The sequence below is a fragment of the Trachinotus anak genome, unplaced genomic scaffold, assembly GCF_046630095.1.
Source record: "Trachinotus anak isolate AG129_WGS33_773 ecotype Australia unplaced genomic scaffold, CSIRO_AGI_Tana_v1 ptg000024l, whole genome shotgun sequence".
In the NCBI taxonomy this organism is placed as follows: Eukaryota; Metazoa; Chordata; class Actinopteri; order Carangiformes; family Carangidae; genus Trachinotus; species Trachinotus anak.
In genome coordinates this window covers 4,762,311-4,777,617 of record NW_027273875.1, presented here as the reverse complement: position 1 = coordinate 4,777,617, position 15,307 = coordinate 4,762,311, and the positions used below count along the sequence as shown (strand labels likewise).

Below are 15,307 nucleotides of genomic sequence, written 5' to 3'. Positions count from 1 at the left end.
AGCAAAAACCCAAAATTATAAACTTCAAAAAGATATTACTTTTGCAGTGCAGTCGTATTGGTTTGCATTAGCTTGTACAAGTGTTCCTAACACACAGGTAGGTCTTAGTTTATGGCACATCCAGCTGCAATGACTCCACAATGTCAGCTTTCTCTGGCTTCGATGACTCATTCAGACTATAGTGAGTCATAGTGACAAGATGCAAAGTACTAACTTGGCCAAAATCATAGTTGATAAAAATAATAATGCTAATAATAATAATACCACTGGGTATTTAACCCACAGACAGGTGATAATGTTTTCTTTTCACCCTTACTGTCCTGTATATACTGCAGAGCATACTTTCTACTTGTGTTTTTAATTATTGTCCTTGTATTCTCAGTTTTCTTGCCATACTTTTTTTTTTTTTTTTTTGCATGAATTCAGCTGAATCCACCATTTGACAGTGAGGTTTTACACTCTTCTAACATTTGGGGGCAGTAATGATATCAATATATCTTCCAATAAAAACGACGAAGAAGGCGGGGAGGAGGAGGAGGAGGAGGAGGAGGCGGAGGAGGCGGATCCAGTGGCCAGCATCTTGGAACCAATCACACCTCCTGGCGGGTCTTGAGTTGTTGTGCTGACCTGTCACACTTTTGAAAAAACATTAAAACATTGCTACACGATGGCGTCGTTTGTAACTGAAGTACTCGCCAGCTCTGGCAAACTGGAGAAAGAGGACCTGTCCAGTAAAATAAGCAAAATGTCGCGCAAGGTGGAAGATACAAAGGTAATCCGTTTGCTAGCATAGCAGTAGCTACACTGAGTAAAGTTTGAACTAGCGTTAGCTGTTAGCGCTAACATTGACAGGTCTTAAACTTGACTCATCCTTTGTCTAACGCTGGCTCGATTTCTACGGTTTTCCCTGAAATAACACTCAGCTGCAAATAGATATGGGCGACACGATTAGCTGGTATAAAGTGGACTCTCCAGCTAGTTTAAACCGAGTTTAGTGCATTTTCGTTAGCAAGACTTAGCTATATGTGCTGCTCTCTAACTAGCTACGTGGCTCCATTATAACAAACATTACAACGTAAGGGCACATTTGAAAGCTTAAGAAAATAACTTTACAGTAGAAGTATTAATGTGCATTCAATAGTTAAAACGACACCCTTTCTTCTTAGCTGTGTAAACGTCAAGGACAACGTGAATACTAAAATTATTTATGCTTTTCAGGTATTGGTTAGAGGATACAGGCTTGATGCCAAAAGCCCACTAACACCTATGATGAGACTAATTGATAATAATCAGTCACTTGACCAACTGATAACTACTTTAAGACATTATGGCCGAATAAAAAAGTGAATAACTCGTAGATCAACTGCTAAAACGGTGTTGAGCTGACTTTTATGAACAAATGTTTTGTTCATGAACTTTGTTGTTGTTGTTTTGAGCCCAAATCAGTTTATAGCATAAATATGTATGTACAGTATTAGAAGTGCTGAAACGACTAATATATACTGAAAACAACATTCTCTGAAATGTGAGGATTTTTACAAGTGGAATATATTTGATGAAATTCTCATTTTGAAGCTATGATTCAACAGTTGTGTCATTTGCCATGCTTCAATTCAGGACAGGCCTACTGATAATGACTGATTGGCATGTACATAACACACAAAGAGATGTTCTTTTTATTATTAGTCATGTGATAATGTGTAGCATGTAGTACGTAATGCTGCTTTAACAAGAGGATGAGATTTATGATATACACAATTGTACACAAACTGCAGAAAGTTATGCTCTGAACTTAACTCTTCCTCCTACATGTTTTTTTTTAATAGGAAGAAGTATGTGACATGATAAATAAGAGGTATGGTGACTTTCTACCAAGCCTTCAAGGATCTGAGGAATTAATGGTACAGGTTGATGAGGTCTCCAAAGAAATGGATGTCCTTAAAAATTGCATTGAGAATGAGGTATGTATAATTCTGTTTATAAATTAGAGCAATACTTAACCTAGGTCCTAAAAAGAGCAGATCAGACTGGGTTCTGTTTTTCTTGGGGTGGATTTACAGCACTGTCATAGTTTTTTAACTGTTTGATGTTTGTGTACGTGAACACAGGTGCAGCAGAATATCCATGTGGCTGTGGCTGAGTATGCAAAGCTGAAGCAGCAGCTGGAGAAAAATACTATCGTCATAACAATGCTAGGACACCTAAAAGAGGTACACTATACAAACAATTTATTAAGTCAAATATAATGTTATGAATAGTAATTTATAAGTAGCGTTAATATGCCTTATGAACATATCATTTACAAAATGAAATAAACTGACATAAAATCAAAAGGATGCTCATGTGACTTTATTCATAAAAAAATGATGAAAAATTAATTGCGTTTTATATTAATTTCTTTCTGTAAGGAACTCAAATAAAATTTACCATCTGCATTGTCCTGAAAAAAAGAAATAGTCTAGCTTTCATAATGGTATTAGTAGAGAAAAAGTGGTATTTTGAGCATCCATAATTTACTCGTCTGAACATTTCTGTGGGTGTCATTTCTTCTGTGTGGCCTAGTTTCACAATGCAATGGAGGAGTTCAGCAAAGCTTTACTGGAGAAGAAGTATGTTGATGCAGCCAACCAGCTGGAAAGGGTAAGAGCTGCTGACATCATATCCAAACTGCCTTATTCCCACTCTGAACTAAGACTGGGCAATTAATTGAAATTCAACTTAAACTGAGTCAAATTAAATCTTTCATTATGTATGGTAATTCTTTTCAGATAGGCTGTCAACTATCCTGTGCTACACCTGAACTTGTTAGGGAAAGTGACCCAAATGTCAGAAGAATAGCAATAACAAAAAAAAAAACAGCAGAGGCTGTTCTTATCTCTTTGAGCTTGATGTCAGACTAGGACACTTGTAGGGTTATTATACTGCCCTTGTCAGTCCTGGAAGAATCGAATCTCCAGTACCTAACACGTCTATGGTACCTTTGCTACCTTTGGTACTATTGAAAGCAAGTACCATCACATTTTCAGAATTTTTGCATCAACTTGGTACCAAAGTATTGGTTCTCATGACATTTCTAGTGACCTGTGAAATTACACCAGCAATGCCATTCCTTTGAATCCTGTGAAAAGAGTGTCTCAGTCAAGGTGACAACTGAAAAACGTGGTTGAATCACCTCCTGTGTAGACAAGCATTCATGTAATATAATAATACAGTAAGCACTGTATTAGTTCTGAAATAAGGTCAAGGATAGAGAAGAAATCTGATGACTGACATGCAACATGTTTGCCCATTTACAGTATCCTAGTTTCTCAACTCATGTCAACATACTGATTGATGGGTAATATTTTTTCAGGCTAAAGCCAGTGTGGACTCATTGAAGGGCTGGAAGACTTCCCACCTGCCACTGCTCAGTACTCTCAGCTCTGAGTTGACTGTGCAGAGAGAAAACTTAATTTACCACTTGGGAGACGAATGGAAGCGCCTCGTCATCTGGAGATTACCGTCCTCAAAGGGTAAGACTTCCTCAGAAAAACGTGTGTGTTTCCCAGCTTGTATAAAATACATGCACTTTATAAGATGGTCTTTGACTTTCAAAAACTTACCTTCAGAAATATGACAGCAAACCTGCCTGAACAAGTTGCATTAACAGTAGCTGTTTGTACCACCAGAACCTGCAGGTGTGAAGTCCTTCCTGAAGGTGGAGCTTAACCTGAGCCATCCTTGCAGTAAGGACAGTGAACTGAAACCACCTGCTTTGTTGTGCTGTGTCCTGCAAGCGCTGGCCATCCAGGGAGACCTTCAGCACAAGATCAAACTCTTCAGTAAGAATGAGCAGCAACACTGATTGCTCTTAAATATGCAGTACTGTAATGATCTATTAAAATGTATTAATATACCTTCCAGACACTGTATTTCAGTTAATTTGATATTCTCAGCACATTAGAGAATTGTGCCTGACATTCAGTATGTACTGCCTAGGACATTTTAAAGTTGGAAAAACAAAAATAGTTTGAGCTTTCTGGTGGACTATGTAATGGAGACACTGTTTCTAAACATAGTTTTGGCATTTCTTCACTGCAACTTGTAACCTATTGTAGCCCAGTGTATTCAAGGTCAAAACCTGCTCAGTACTAGTTTCTGTTTTTGTTGCTCAGGTCAAGTACTGTTGAAGAACATGCTGAAGCCGTTGGTGATGTACCCGTCACTGTCAGTGAGGGTAACAGAGCAGCAGGATGAGGGAACCATCCTGGCCTTACAGTGTTTGGAGGAGAGCCAGGAGGAGCGATCCACTCCTTCACAGGTCTACAGCAAACTGCTCCTGGTGCTCAAGACACTGCACTCACACCTGCTAGGTACAGTATGACAGGGCCCATATAGAAATGATATATCATGCTTTAAGGTTGCTCAGTGTCATTGTGTACACGCTGATCAGGACTTCATGATTCATTAGGTGTATGTTTCATTTATTATTCTTATTTTTCAGATGTGTCCTTTGCTGATAAAAAGCTCTCAGCTATCTTGGGGGAGCTGATATGGGAGGAAATTTCCCAGTGCATCATACATGAGTGTCTGCTCTATTCCATCCCCACCAACAGCAGTCAGCTGGAGAAATATAACACGGTTGGGACCTAATATCACTTTGTATTGTATAAGGATATTGTAGCACATGCGTTACCTTTTCACTTTTGTGAGCATTTCATTAGGCTCATAGACAAGAAATGTGACTTTTTTTCTCGCTGTTCTAAGATATTATTCTAGTCTGTGTATAAGCAGTGTTTATATTTACTGTATTTTTATATAGATTACTTTGCAATGTATTTTTCTTGTACTTATATCTAAGGTGATCAAAGAAACCGAGGAGTTTGAGAAGTCTCTGAAGGAGATGGAGTATCTGCAGGGCGATTCCACAGACTTGCTCAAATATGCAAGAGATGTCAACTGTCACTTTGCCAGCAAAAAGTGCAAGGACGTTATCGTGGCAGCACGCAAACTCATGACCTCCAAGATGCACAACACTGTCAAAGTATGTGTGAGCTAGGGCTAAGTGTCTGGATGAATACACTGGAGACTCATGATTGATGCAGTTGCCATGAACTAAAATGGAAGACAGGACATATTGAGCATGCATAAGTTTAGTAAACAAGTCTAAGTATCAAATATTTCCCAGATATGCTGCAAGTTGAAGGAGATTCACTTGTAAGCATGAACCATGAACTAGGCTTACTTCTATTTAAGCAGAATGTTATTCCTACATTCATGTCTATCATTTACATACTAGCTTTAAAATGCATATAATAGAATTATACATTAACAAATATATCAAGAATAACAGTACCACCAGACCATGGCTGCAAAAAAATACAATGAAATTGAAATAAGCACCTCTCTGACTCGGTCATATAAAAAATTGCACACTATAAATTTGACAATTTTGTATTCGACTATACTATGTCCAGTTTTACATGATGCATCTCCCAAAATGATCCATTGATTTTTTTCTTTTTTTTTTTTTCCTTTCAATCTCCCTCTGTTAGATCACACCAGACTCCAAGCTGCATCTCCCCAAGCTGCCAGCTCCAAGTTCAGAGGTGAAGGTCAAGCAAGAGACCACAAACGAGATGATAATGGAGAACACAAAGCAGCTGTCTGCATGGAGTCTGTGTCTACCAGCCTGTCGCATCAGTGAGTCAGTGCAGCAGCTGATGGAGCTGACACTCAATACCCTGTGTGAGGCCGTTGGAAGCTCCACACAATGGTATGTTACAGTGCTCAAAGACCTCACTGTCCATTGTACTGACCTACAAATGGGTGTAAAGTGCCTGGCAGCACAATGTAATTGTTCAATGGAAATACCAAGACTCCCCTGACAGTGAGGATTTAGCAGGATTTATGATTTCTTGATTTAATACATTTTTTTGTTCTGCAAAGAATATTTGGTTCACAGCACTGTTGATCTAAAATCATTACAAAACATTGTGAAGCTAGTTAAGTCAGTAGAGTTGCAGCCTGCTCTCAGGAGTAGGGCAGTGACATACATATTGACAGCAATAGAGCAATTTGCAGTCAATAAAACAACCTATTGTCAAATAGAACTATCATTCACAAAAAATACATAAAAAGGTTGGATCACGCTGATGCTCAAAACAATGTGAATGTTGAATTTTCAAAAAAAAAGCACAAGCTACAATATTGTGACTTTTTGCTCCTAGATAGACTTAAGCTTCACTGAATCCTGCGATTTGCATCTATCTGATAATGTTCTTTATCAGACCACCAGGGTTCATCAGTGAATGAAGTGAGTGAATGAAGTGTTGTAACAAATTAATAAATTTTTCTGTTCTTTTCAGTGCATTACAACTCTTCTTCACTGTGAGAAACATTTTCCAGCTCTTCCATGATGTTGTACCAACATATCACAAGTAAGGATGTTTCCATCACATGATGTATAGCAGACCAAACCACCACATTTCACCTGAAGGTGTAAAAGGTTGTCTCTTGTTTCTCTGCTACTCCATCCAGGGAGAACCTGCTCAAGTTTCCTCACCTAGCTGCCATTCAGCACAACAACTGCATGTATCTGGCCCACCACCTGCTTACTCTAGGCCACCATTTCAGAGCCCACTTGCCACAGCCCCTCAGTGAGGGTGTTGCAACATTTGTTGACATGGTGCCTGGATTCAGGAAACTAGGTAAACAGTTCTACAACTGTTGGCCACATTGCCATGAAATTTGGTACAGATATTTGTGGCTGCCAGAAGCTGAATAAATTTCATGCCTAACACTTAAGTCTATGACAGGGTATCTCCAAAACTGCTGGCGTGGTTTCATTAAAATTTCCTGTAGACATTCATTGCCTGCACGTTTTCCTTTAGGTGCCCAGTGCTTCTTAGCACAATTGAATGTTCAGAGAGCTGAACTGTTGGAGAGACTTTCCACCGCTCACAACTTCTGCAACTTGGATGACGAAGATAATTACATTGCAGCTAGCAAAGCAGTAAGACAGGTGAGAGGAAATGAGTTGTAATAATGTTGTAATTAAGAGAATGTGTCAGAAAAATTGTGATTCAGCTGTAGACTTTCATGTTGTTATGGATTACTCTCTATAAAATGTCTATTACATCTATCGTTAGCCTCACCAAGCCTTTATTATTCATTCTGTCAGTCATTTGCTGCTTTTCACACATATACTTTTCTTCTCTTTTTTTGACTGCAGGTCATTCATCAGTTGAAACAGCTGGGTACAGTATGGCAGGACGTCCTACCAGTCAGCATCTATTGTAAAGCCATGGGCAACCTCCTCAACACTGCCATCTCAGAAGTCATTGCCAAAATCATGATGCTAGAGGTTTGTCTTTATTTCTATCAGTGTCTCTATGTAAATGTAGGACCTGTCTGATATCAATGTGATAAAATGAACATAACAAAAAATACAAAACTGTACAAATGTTGCAAATTCATAAAAGGGGAGTGATCTCAATAGTAAAATGTCGTCTAAGCCTTAAATGAACAATGTGATCATGGGCAAAAATTCTGAAACAGACCTGGGAGCAGAATTCTGGGGCCCAACTGGCTGAAAAGATGTGTCGGTAAATTCTATAATAAAAGCTGGGATTAAAATAATGGCAAAGTCGGTGGAGAGCACAAATACATACTGGTCAGTAATAAAGGCCTGGTGAGAAAGCATTGAGGAGGGTGAAATTACACTAAGGCCCAATACCAGACCAGCCCCTACACCTTCCCCTTACCCACTCTCACACCATTTGTGCGTTCACAGAGAGGGTCTGCCACAAGTGTCATTCCAAACCATTTGCCCTTAAGTGGGAGTGGGTTATAAAGCCCTCCAACACCAAGTCATAAATTGCCTCAGCTCAAGCAGACAGTGCACACATGAGGAAATTACTGGTTATGTTGCATTTTGAAACAAACATGTTGTTGTATGCCTGAGAAGACAGTACTTTTTTTTAAATGATCTACTATATACTTGATACATTGTTAATGATTAACATGGATTTTGTTTCTCACTTACCTGTCTACAGGATATTTCCTCTGAGGATGGGGAGCACCTACACACTCTGTGCCAAACCATCATTGAAGAAGGGCCACTGGTCTTCATTCCTCTGGCTGAGGAAAACAAGAACAGGAAGTATCAGGAGGAAGTGCCTCTCTATGTGAGGAAGTGGGGTACCTTCAAGGAGCTGGTTATTGTGCTGCGGGCCAACCTGCAGGAGATTGTCGACAGGTAAGAAGGGTCTTAAAGTCTTAAAAAATATTCAGTTGTTAAAAAATTATTAAATTATTTAAGACATTAAGGCTTGAACATATTCAGTGTAATTTTTATATCCAGTAACTATAGTTAGTTGTTTTTATCTTATTTGTTCTCTCTCTAGTTATTTTACTAAACTTATCTGGAGTAGAATTAATTATGTGGTTTGTTTGCTGAAAGTTTCAGGACACCAATGGGCTACATTCAGTGATTAATATGCTGATATTGTGCAACTTAACAGATTGCATATAGCAAAAGGTTTTTAACAAAAAAAGTGTTCAAAACCAAAGCAGCAGAGGCTAAAACTAGGGGTGTTGGGATATACTCGTATTGACAATACTGTGATATTTCAATACAATATTGATATTATGGTAATAATGAACATATGATGTTATTATGATGGTAGATGTTAGGCCTTGTTGATCTTTTGTTGAGTTATGGTTGCAGACTCTTTCTCCACCTCCCTACACTCGTATTTGAGTCTAATTCATTTGCCAAAAAAGAGACAAAAGAAACAATAAAATTGATTGAGTGCTCCTTTATCATTGAAAGAAGGGCCTCTGGGTACGGTCATACTGTTTTTTTTTGTGTCAGACTGGCTGATTTGCCCATGATCCCTCTCTGCAGGTGGGCTGATGGTAAAGGTCCGTTGGCGTTGGAGTTTTCCAGTTCGGAGGTGAAGAATCTGATCCGAGCCTTGTTCCAGAACACGGAGAGGAGAGCTGTAGCTCTGACCAAAATCAAATAGATACTTGGAGCTAATGACCACCAAGAAGATACTACAGCACTTTTCCTCTCTGGAAAATATGATTCATGTCTGTATTCATTTCCATTTTCTGTCATGTCTATTAGATATATACACTTAGATGTATCTAGATTGAACAGTTTGTCACAGAGAAATGTTTGTCCTCTTTGGCGGTTTAAGCTGGTTGTAATCAATCTGTGGGATGTGTTCCTTCTCAGCATTTAGGCTGCAATTAGTCCTGCAGAGATTACATGAAGGCTTCTTAACATCAGCATCCTCCAGCCTCAGTTGTATAGCTTTGGAGTTTTCTATGACAAAGCCAGCTGAGGTTGTGTAACCAGTGGCTTGCCATCTGTTGACACGTGATGGTATCCAGGGTTAACTTTGCTGTAACTTACTGGTCAGACTTCATCTGTGGCTTCTTTCAGACGTCTCCACTCTTCTGTTCCAATGTCACTGCAGATGTGAAAGGTTTGTCGAGTGATTGTTGAACCTCAATGCCTCTAAATGAAAATTTTGTTCTGACAAAGACACCCTGGACCTTGCATCTCTTGTTAAAAATTTTCCTTCACAAGCCATTAAAACGAACTCTTGTAAACTGTATTTATTTGTCCAAATAAACCAAAAGACTCAACTTTTTAGAACTGTTTCTAAATTGTTGTTGTTTTTTATCCATGTGATGATGATTTTGGTGCCATTACATAATGCTTTTTATGTTGTTACTAAATAATTGTAACTGCCTGTAGTATCAGCCAGGTAATTGGGGCTAGGGGTGTCCTTGTTCTGGAGTTATGCTTTATGTATAATGCTCTATGTATGAGGATCAATGTATAATTGATCCTCTCTTCTAATACAAGATAGCAAAGTGATGTTTAAATCTAATAATTTGACCTGATATAATGGTGGTCCACTGACTCAGAGCTGCCACAGCCACATGCAGTGTTATGGGCTGAACATTGTTAGTATTTGCACTGTGAATGACACGGAGGGAGGGGACAAACAGCTAGACAGTTGCACAGTAGCTCCCCTCGCTCCATGTGTCTTTCTTCATCTGATCAAACCTGATGACTTCAACAAGGAAGTTAAATTCTGGCAGCAGCTGTATTCATCTTAATGCATGCTTACAGAGGTATGTGATTATTTCCCCTTTTTGTAATGACTGTTTCAGTGGATTTATTATAATCAGTGGTAGCAATCAGAAAAAACATGGTTATTTGACATTTGTGTATTTGTAAAATTGACAGGATGATTTTTGGATACTAATTTTAGTTTTGCAACAAACCATCATCTTCATTATCAATTAATTCAATTATTTTTTTCCCCAATAAAATGAGTAGTGTATAAAATTACATGTAATTTATAAAGTCACAATTGCCCAGGGACATGCCATCAAATGTGTTTATGTCTGTCTGTTATAATTTGAAAATATTCAGTTAACTACATTATATAACATGGGAAAAGCCACAAATTCTCACAATGGAGAAGCAGAAACCAGAGAACAGAATGACTTAAACATTTAATTGATTATGAATTTTTTTGGTGATTAATTTTCTCTTGATCAACTAATTGATTAATTGACCAACTGCTACAGATCACACTTTTATTTGCATGATGTTTCCTGTAAATAACTAATTTGGTACTTATTATTGTTCCATTGGGACATTTCCATTTAAACAAAACATATTACAGCAACACTCAGAATAGACTCAGTATAAAAAGATGTAACTGACCCTTTAGATCCTTCTCTTCCTCCTTTTTTATTTTTTTATTTTTTTTTAGATATTTTCTGCTGGTTTAAGAAGATATATTCCCTCAAAAAATCAGTCTGATTGGCTCCATACAGATGGGCCATAGTCAGGATTGAGAAATGTGTTCATGTTTTCTGTGAGAGTGTTGTGACACAGTAACCACAGCATGGTTTAAAATGTTTGCAACAGAGAAGTGAATTTACCACAGTTCATTTGGCCACATCTGGACAATACTATTTCTAAGCCCTCAGGCAAATACAGTCAGTAATCTTTTCAAATCCATCATGTTCCTTGGTGTTTCTCTGATTAATTTTGAGGATTAGTGATAATCCCTTCATGTGTAATAAATTGCAGCAGTGCTGAGACACTGATCAGCCCACTTCAGACAGATGAGATCTCATGTTATGCTGATGAGGAAGTAAAGCAACATTTGCTTTTGGCACATCATCATACACCATCACAGCTTGGGCTGGTCTGGAGACATTCAGTATCTGGGGGATCTCAAAGATTTTCTTCAAGGAAGAGCATCAGAATATAAACAGAAGTTGTCAGCAAAATGAAAATAGAAAATTTCATATACATGTTGCATCGAATGAAATTTTCAAAGCATCTCAAGTGCCTTCATCAATGGCACATACATATCTTCATTTCTACAAACACTTACTGAAGTAAGTATTGAAGCAGCACTAACAGGAGATATTTAGTTGTTTTAGTGACGTAATGTGGCTGCATATGAAAAAAATAACATATTTGATCTAATTCAATTTAATGTTGTTGCCCAAACAGAAGCAAAACTTGAAGAGTAATCAACGTCTTGAAGACCTCAGCAATGAGCACCACTGTGATGTGCAGCAGAGAGACTCTAGAAAACATTCAGTGCAACCGTCATATCAGGAGCCCCATCAGGATTGAGCCTCGCAGGAACTCCATTCCCCCGACGCAGACTCTCACTGCTAAACATCTGCTGGCATACCTGCCCAGACCACAGCCAGAATCAATACGTTACAGTCCTTACACCTTCAAGGTACCACTTTCTATATTCATCACTGTAAGTCGGCACGAGTACTGTACAGTTGTGTAGCCTATATTGTGACAAAATTTGCATTTCCATTTCAAATGTAACTCCCTCCCCTTTCATGACAGAGAGGAAAGAATATTTATAGAGGGTAAAACAACCCCTAAAAAATCATTCAAAAAATTCAACATATCATTCAATATTTATTATTTGTAAGTGAAAGGGCTCCACTGTAAGAAGGCTTCTTATCTATTGTTTGCATTGAAAGAATTAATCCCCGCAAATCCCATGAAAAGACCAAAACCAACAATGTATTAGTCTGACTTCCCTACCCAGTCTGTGGCTCTCCCCAAGTACATTTATTGTTACAAAAAGATGTAACTCTTTAAAAACCGGTTACAGATATATATTTTTATCTTTAAAAAAGACTGTAATTTCTTAAAACAGATGGGCACTGTAGTTTTCAGCAAATGTTACTCAAATGGGAGGAAATGGTGTATTTGTTGAGGACTGCTCTCACCTGTGAATTGACACATATTTGGTGCTCTCGTGAGTATCTATGGCAGTAGAACAGTGTATATAGGACTTAGTCAAAAGGGTCATTTTCACGATTGTGTTCATGGTAATAATAGTGTCAGCAATGGCAGCCAGTGCAATGGTTTTGTTTATTGTAAAGTGTATGTTTAGTTATGGGTTTGTACATTTGGTGAATATTATGCACTGTTGTCTTTCATTTCAGGGTGCAGCTAAATCCACTGTTGCATCAATGATGATAACAAAAAGAGCCTCTCTTATCCACAACTTGAACTATGCTAACTGCTCATCACTCCCATCATCCCAAGAAGCCTCCCCCTCCCAGACTCAGAGTCCATGGAGTCAGTCCTCTCTGGCTCTGAATTTGACTAAGCAAGAGCACCCCCAACAGCACACTATCCAAGCAGCTCCTCTTGAACCAATAGAAGAGACCCCGAAGCCTCAGCGTTTGCATCGCAGAAGACACCTCAAACGTTTTAGCTCCAGATGGCAATCAAGAGGCTCCACTGGCAGCATCAGTGTTCCAGTGTCTGCAACAGAGAAGCAACATGGTGCAAAGAGCCACAAGAAGCGTTGCAAACTGTTGGGTGATGAGCAGTCATTGCACGTCATTGCCAGCAATCAGCGGCAGCGTTATGTCACCAAGGATGGCAAGTGCAGGGTCAATCTGGGACCTATTGAAGACAAGAGTCGCTTTATCTCTGATATTTTCACCACATTAGTGGACCTCAAGTATCGCTGGTTCCTTCTTGTCTTCACTATGTGCTACATTCTCACATGGGTGGCCTTTGGTGGAATCTACTTTTTAGGTGCCTGGTTGCGTGATGACATTGCACATGTTAACGACCCACAATGGCAGGCGTGCTTCCAAAATGTAGACAGTTTCCTATCAGCTCTGCTGCTGTCATTAGAGAGCCAGAGGACTATTGGGTATGGCTCTAGGATGGTGACTGCTAACTGTCCTGAGGGGACAGTACTCCTGATGGTCCAGTCCATCCTTGGCTCCATTATTGATGCTCTGATGGTGGGCTGCATGTTTGTTAAAATTTCCCGGCCGCAGCAGAGAGCCCAGACGTTGATCTTCAGCAAGCACTGTGTCATATGTGAGCGTGACGAGAAGTTGTGCATGCTCTTCCGCATTGGGGATCTGAGAGCGAGCCACATGGTGGATGCCAAGATCCGAGCTAAGCTGATCAAGTCCAGGCAGACCAAGGAGGGTGAGTTCATCCCACTGGAGCAGTCAGAGATCAATCTGGGCTATGACACTGGGGGAGACAGGCTGCTCCTAGTGGAACCCCAGACCATAACCCACGTCATCAATGAAAGCAGCCCCTTCTGGGGGGTGGGGGCTGAGCGTCTGAAGAGGGAAACCTTTGAGATCATTGTCATCCTGGAGGGCATTGTGGAGGCATCAGGTTTGTAGAAGTGTTTTAAGTCTGGTGTTGTCCTACAACTAGCTGCAGCATGTCAATACTGAAACAGCTGTATTTTAAAGCATTGCATTTATCATTTTTAACATTTATCAAAGAGTTAAGTGGCGCATTTAGTAAGAGGTGTGCATGGATGGAGAGACCATGGCCAGCTGCTTGAGCTTCGGGATTTGTACTGTTTAACGTACTCTGACTCTCTCAGATCACTTATTTTGTTTTTCAGCATCGCTGAAGACACACCAAAGCTGTTGTCTTTGTTCCTGCATAACTTTAAAGTTGTGATTTGATTCTGGGTCTTCATACTAATTGTATCTCATGCAAAAAAAGGAATAGCTCCTTTGAGCCTCTGCCATTTGCAATGCCTCTTTTGTACTGTGTATTCTAAACAATCACATAAGAATTTGATGGCAGCAGAAGGAGTGTTAACACTGCTGCTAGAAGAGGTATTTTGGCATGTTGGAGCTGTTGACAAGCTGAAAACAACTAAGGGGGTTCAAATTTAGTCTTGAATAGCATCTAAACTTGCTATATTAATTATACCATCACTATTTTGTTTATTTTAGGCTACAACTTGGATACGTGATGAGATTAAACTTTGTGGACCACAGCAGCTTCTAGCATATTGCACCCTATTGTTACTGTTAAGATACAGCACACCAATAGCACTGAGCAGCAGACTTTGTAAAGGAAGTACCTTGAATCAGTCATTTGTAAAAGTTCAGTTTTTCTAATTAACTCTGCAAAACAAGACCACAGAGTGTTACATGTGTCCAGATGTAAATGCTGTTCTGAATTTATTTGTCAGCTCTTTTTCCAATAAAGTGACTGACACTTACCAGATTCCCTGTTGACTTGTGTTGCAGGTATGACATGCCAAGCAAGGACTTCCTACACGGAGGATGAGATCCTGTGGGGTCACCGATTTGAGTCATGCATTTCTTTGGAGAAAGGGGCATTTCGTGTCGATTACAGTGCATTTGATAAAACCTTTGAAGTACAAATGTCCCTGCTCAGCGCAAAAGACAGAAGCAAAGGAACAAGAAGCTTTATTTTAGAAAATGTTGGCTAAACAAATGTTTTGTTTCTGCACATTAATATTGCATATGATGTTGCATTTAATGATCTTCCCTGATAAGCTATAACACTCACACTTCATGAATATTGATCTCAGGGTAGTCATAACTTATGCTTTTCATTTGTGTGTATAAACTTTGCTCTATGTTTTTATTAATATATTCAATTTAATCTATGTGACACTGTGAGATGTTTTATGTTGGGTTTAAATAAATTTTCAAAAATAAAAATAACCTCATGCTAAACCTTGCTGTCTGTGGTCTTGTCTGGGCAGTTAAAAAAAAGTAGTGTGGTAAAATAATCTTGACTCAAAGGACAACTTATTACATTACATTACAACTCCACAAGGTTCAACTGCATGGTCTTTGTTTGGCGAGTGGAACTGGCTCAGTTGACATCATGTAATATGGTCCTTTCATATCATATCCTGCCATCACATAGGCACCATCAGCAAAATGTGCATAAGGTGTCAATATTTGAAGTGCTCATTATACAGCA

The 15,307-nt window shown here is 39.1% G+C and overlaps 2 protein-coding genes across 2 annotated transcripts; both read left to right on the top strand.

Annotated features, from left to right (window-relative positions):
• The first annotated feature begins 569 nt into the window (after positions 1-569).
• Positions 570-9,642, top strand: zw10 (zw10 kinetochore protein). Its single transcript, XM_071460385.1, has 16 exons — positions 570-772; positions 1,827-1,961; positions 2,109-2,210; positions 2,563-2,640; positions 3,353-3,512; positions 3,669-3,821; positions 4,155-4,352; positions 4,484-4,620; positions 4,841-5,023; positions 5,535-5,755; positions 6,348-6,419; positions 6,520-6,689; positions 6,873-7,003; positions 7,214-7,345; positions 8,037-8,239; positions 8,891-9,642. The coding sequence occupies exons 1-16, from the start codon at positions 668-670 to the stop codon at positions 9,009-9,011; spliced, it is 2,301 nt and encodes a 766-aa protein (XP_071316486.1). The 5' UTR covers positions 570-667; the 3' UTR covers positions 9,012-9,642.
• A 1,826-nt stretch (positions 9,643-11,468) lies between these two features.
• LOC139607485 (G protein-activated inward rectifier potassium channel 3-like) lies at positions 11,469-15,054 on the top strand. Its single transcript, XM_071460383.1, has 3 exons — positions 11,469-11,780; positions 12,511-13,720; positions 14,599-15,054. The coding sequence occupies exons 1-3, from the start codon at positions 11,586-11,588 to the stop codon at positions 14,802-14,804; spliced, it is 1,611 nt and encodes a 536-aa protein (XP_071316484.1). The 5' UTR covers positions 11,469-11,585; the 3' UTR covers positions 14,805-15,054.
• Positions 15,055-15,307: the final 253 nt, after the last annotated feature.

Coding starts and splice junctions, on each gene's coding strand:
- LOC139607485 (XM_071460383.1), top strand. CDS start 11,586: ATGAGCACCACTGTGATGTGCAGCAGAGAGACTCTAGAAAACATTCAG. Junction 11,781..12,510: donor ACAGTCCTTACACCTTCAAG/GTACCACTTTCT, acceptor CTTTCATTTCAG/GGTGCAGCTAAATCCACTGT. Junction 13,721..14,598: donor GGGCATTGTGGAGGCATCAG/GTTTGTAGAAGT, acceptor CTTGTGTTGCAG/GTATGACATGCCAAGCAAGG.
- zw10 (XM_071460385.1), top strand. CDS start 668: ATGGCGTCGTTTGTAACTGAAGTACTCGCCAGCTCTGGCAAACTGGAG. Junction 1,962..2,108: donor AAAATTGCATTGAGAATGAG/GTATGTATAATT, acceptor ACGTGAACACAG/GTGCAGCAGAATATCCATGT. Junction 6,420..6,519: donor GTTGTACCAACATATCACAA/GTAAGGATGTTT, acceptor TACTCCATCCAG/GGAGAACCTGCTCAAGTTTC.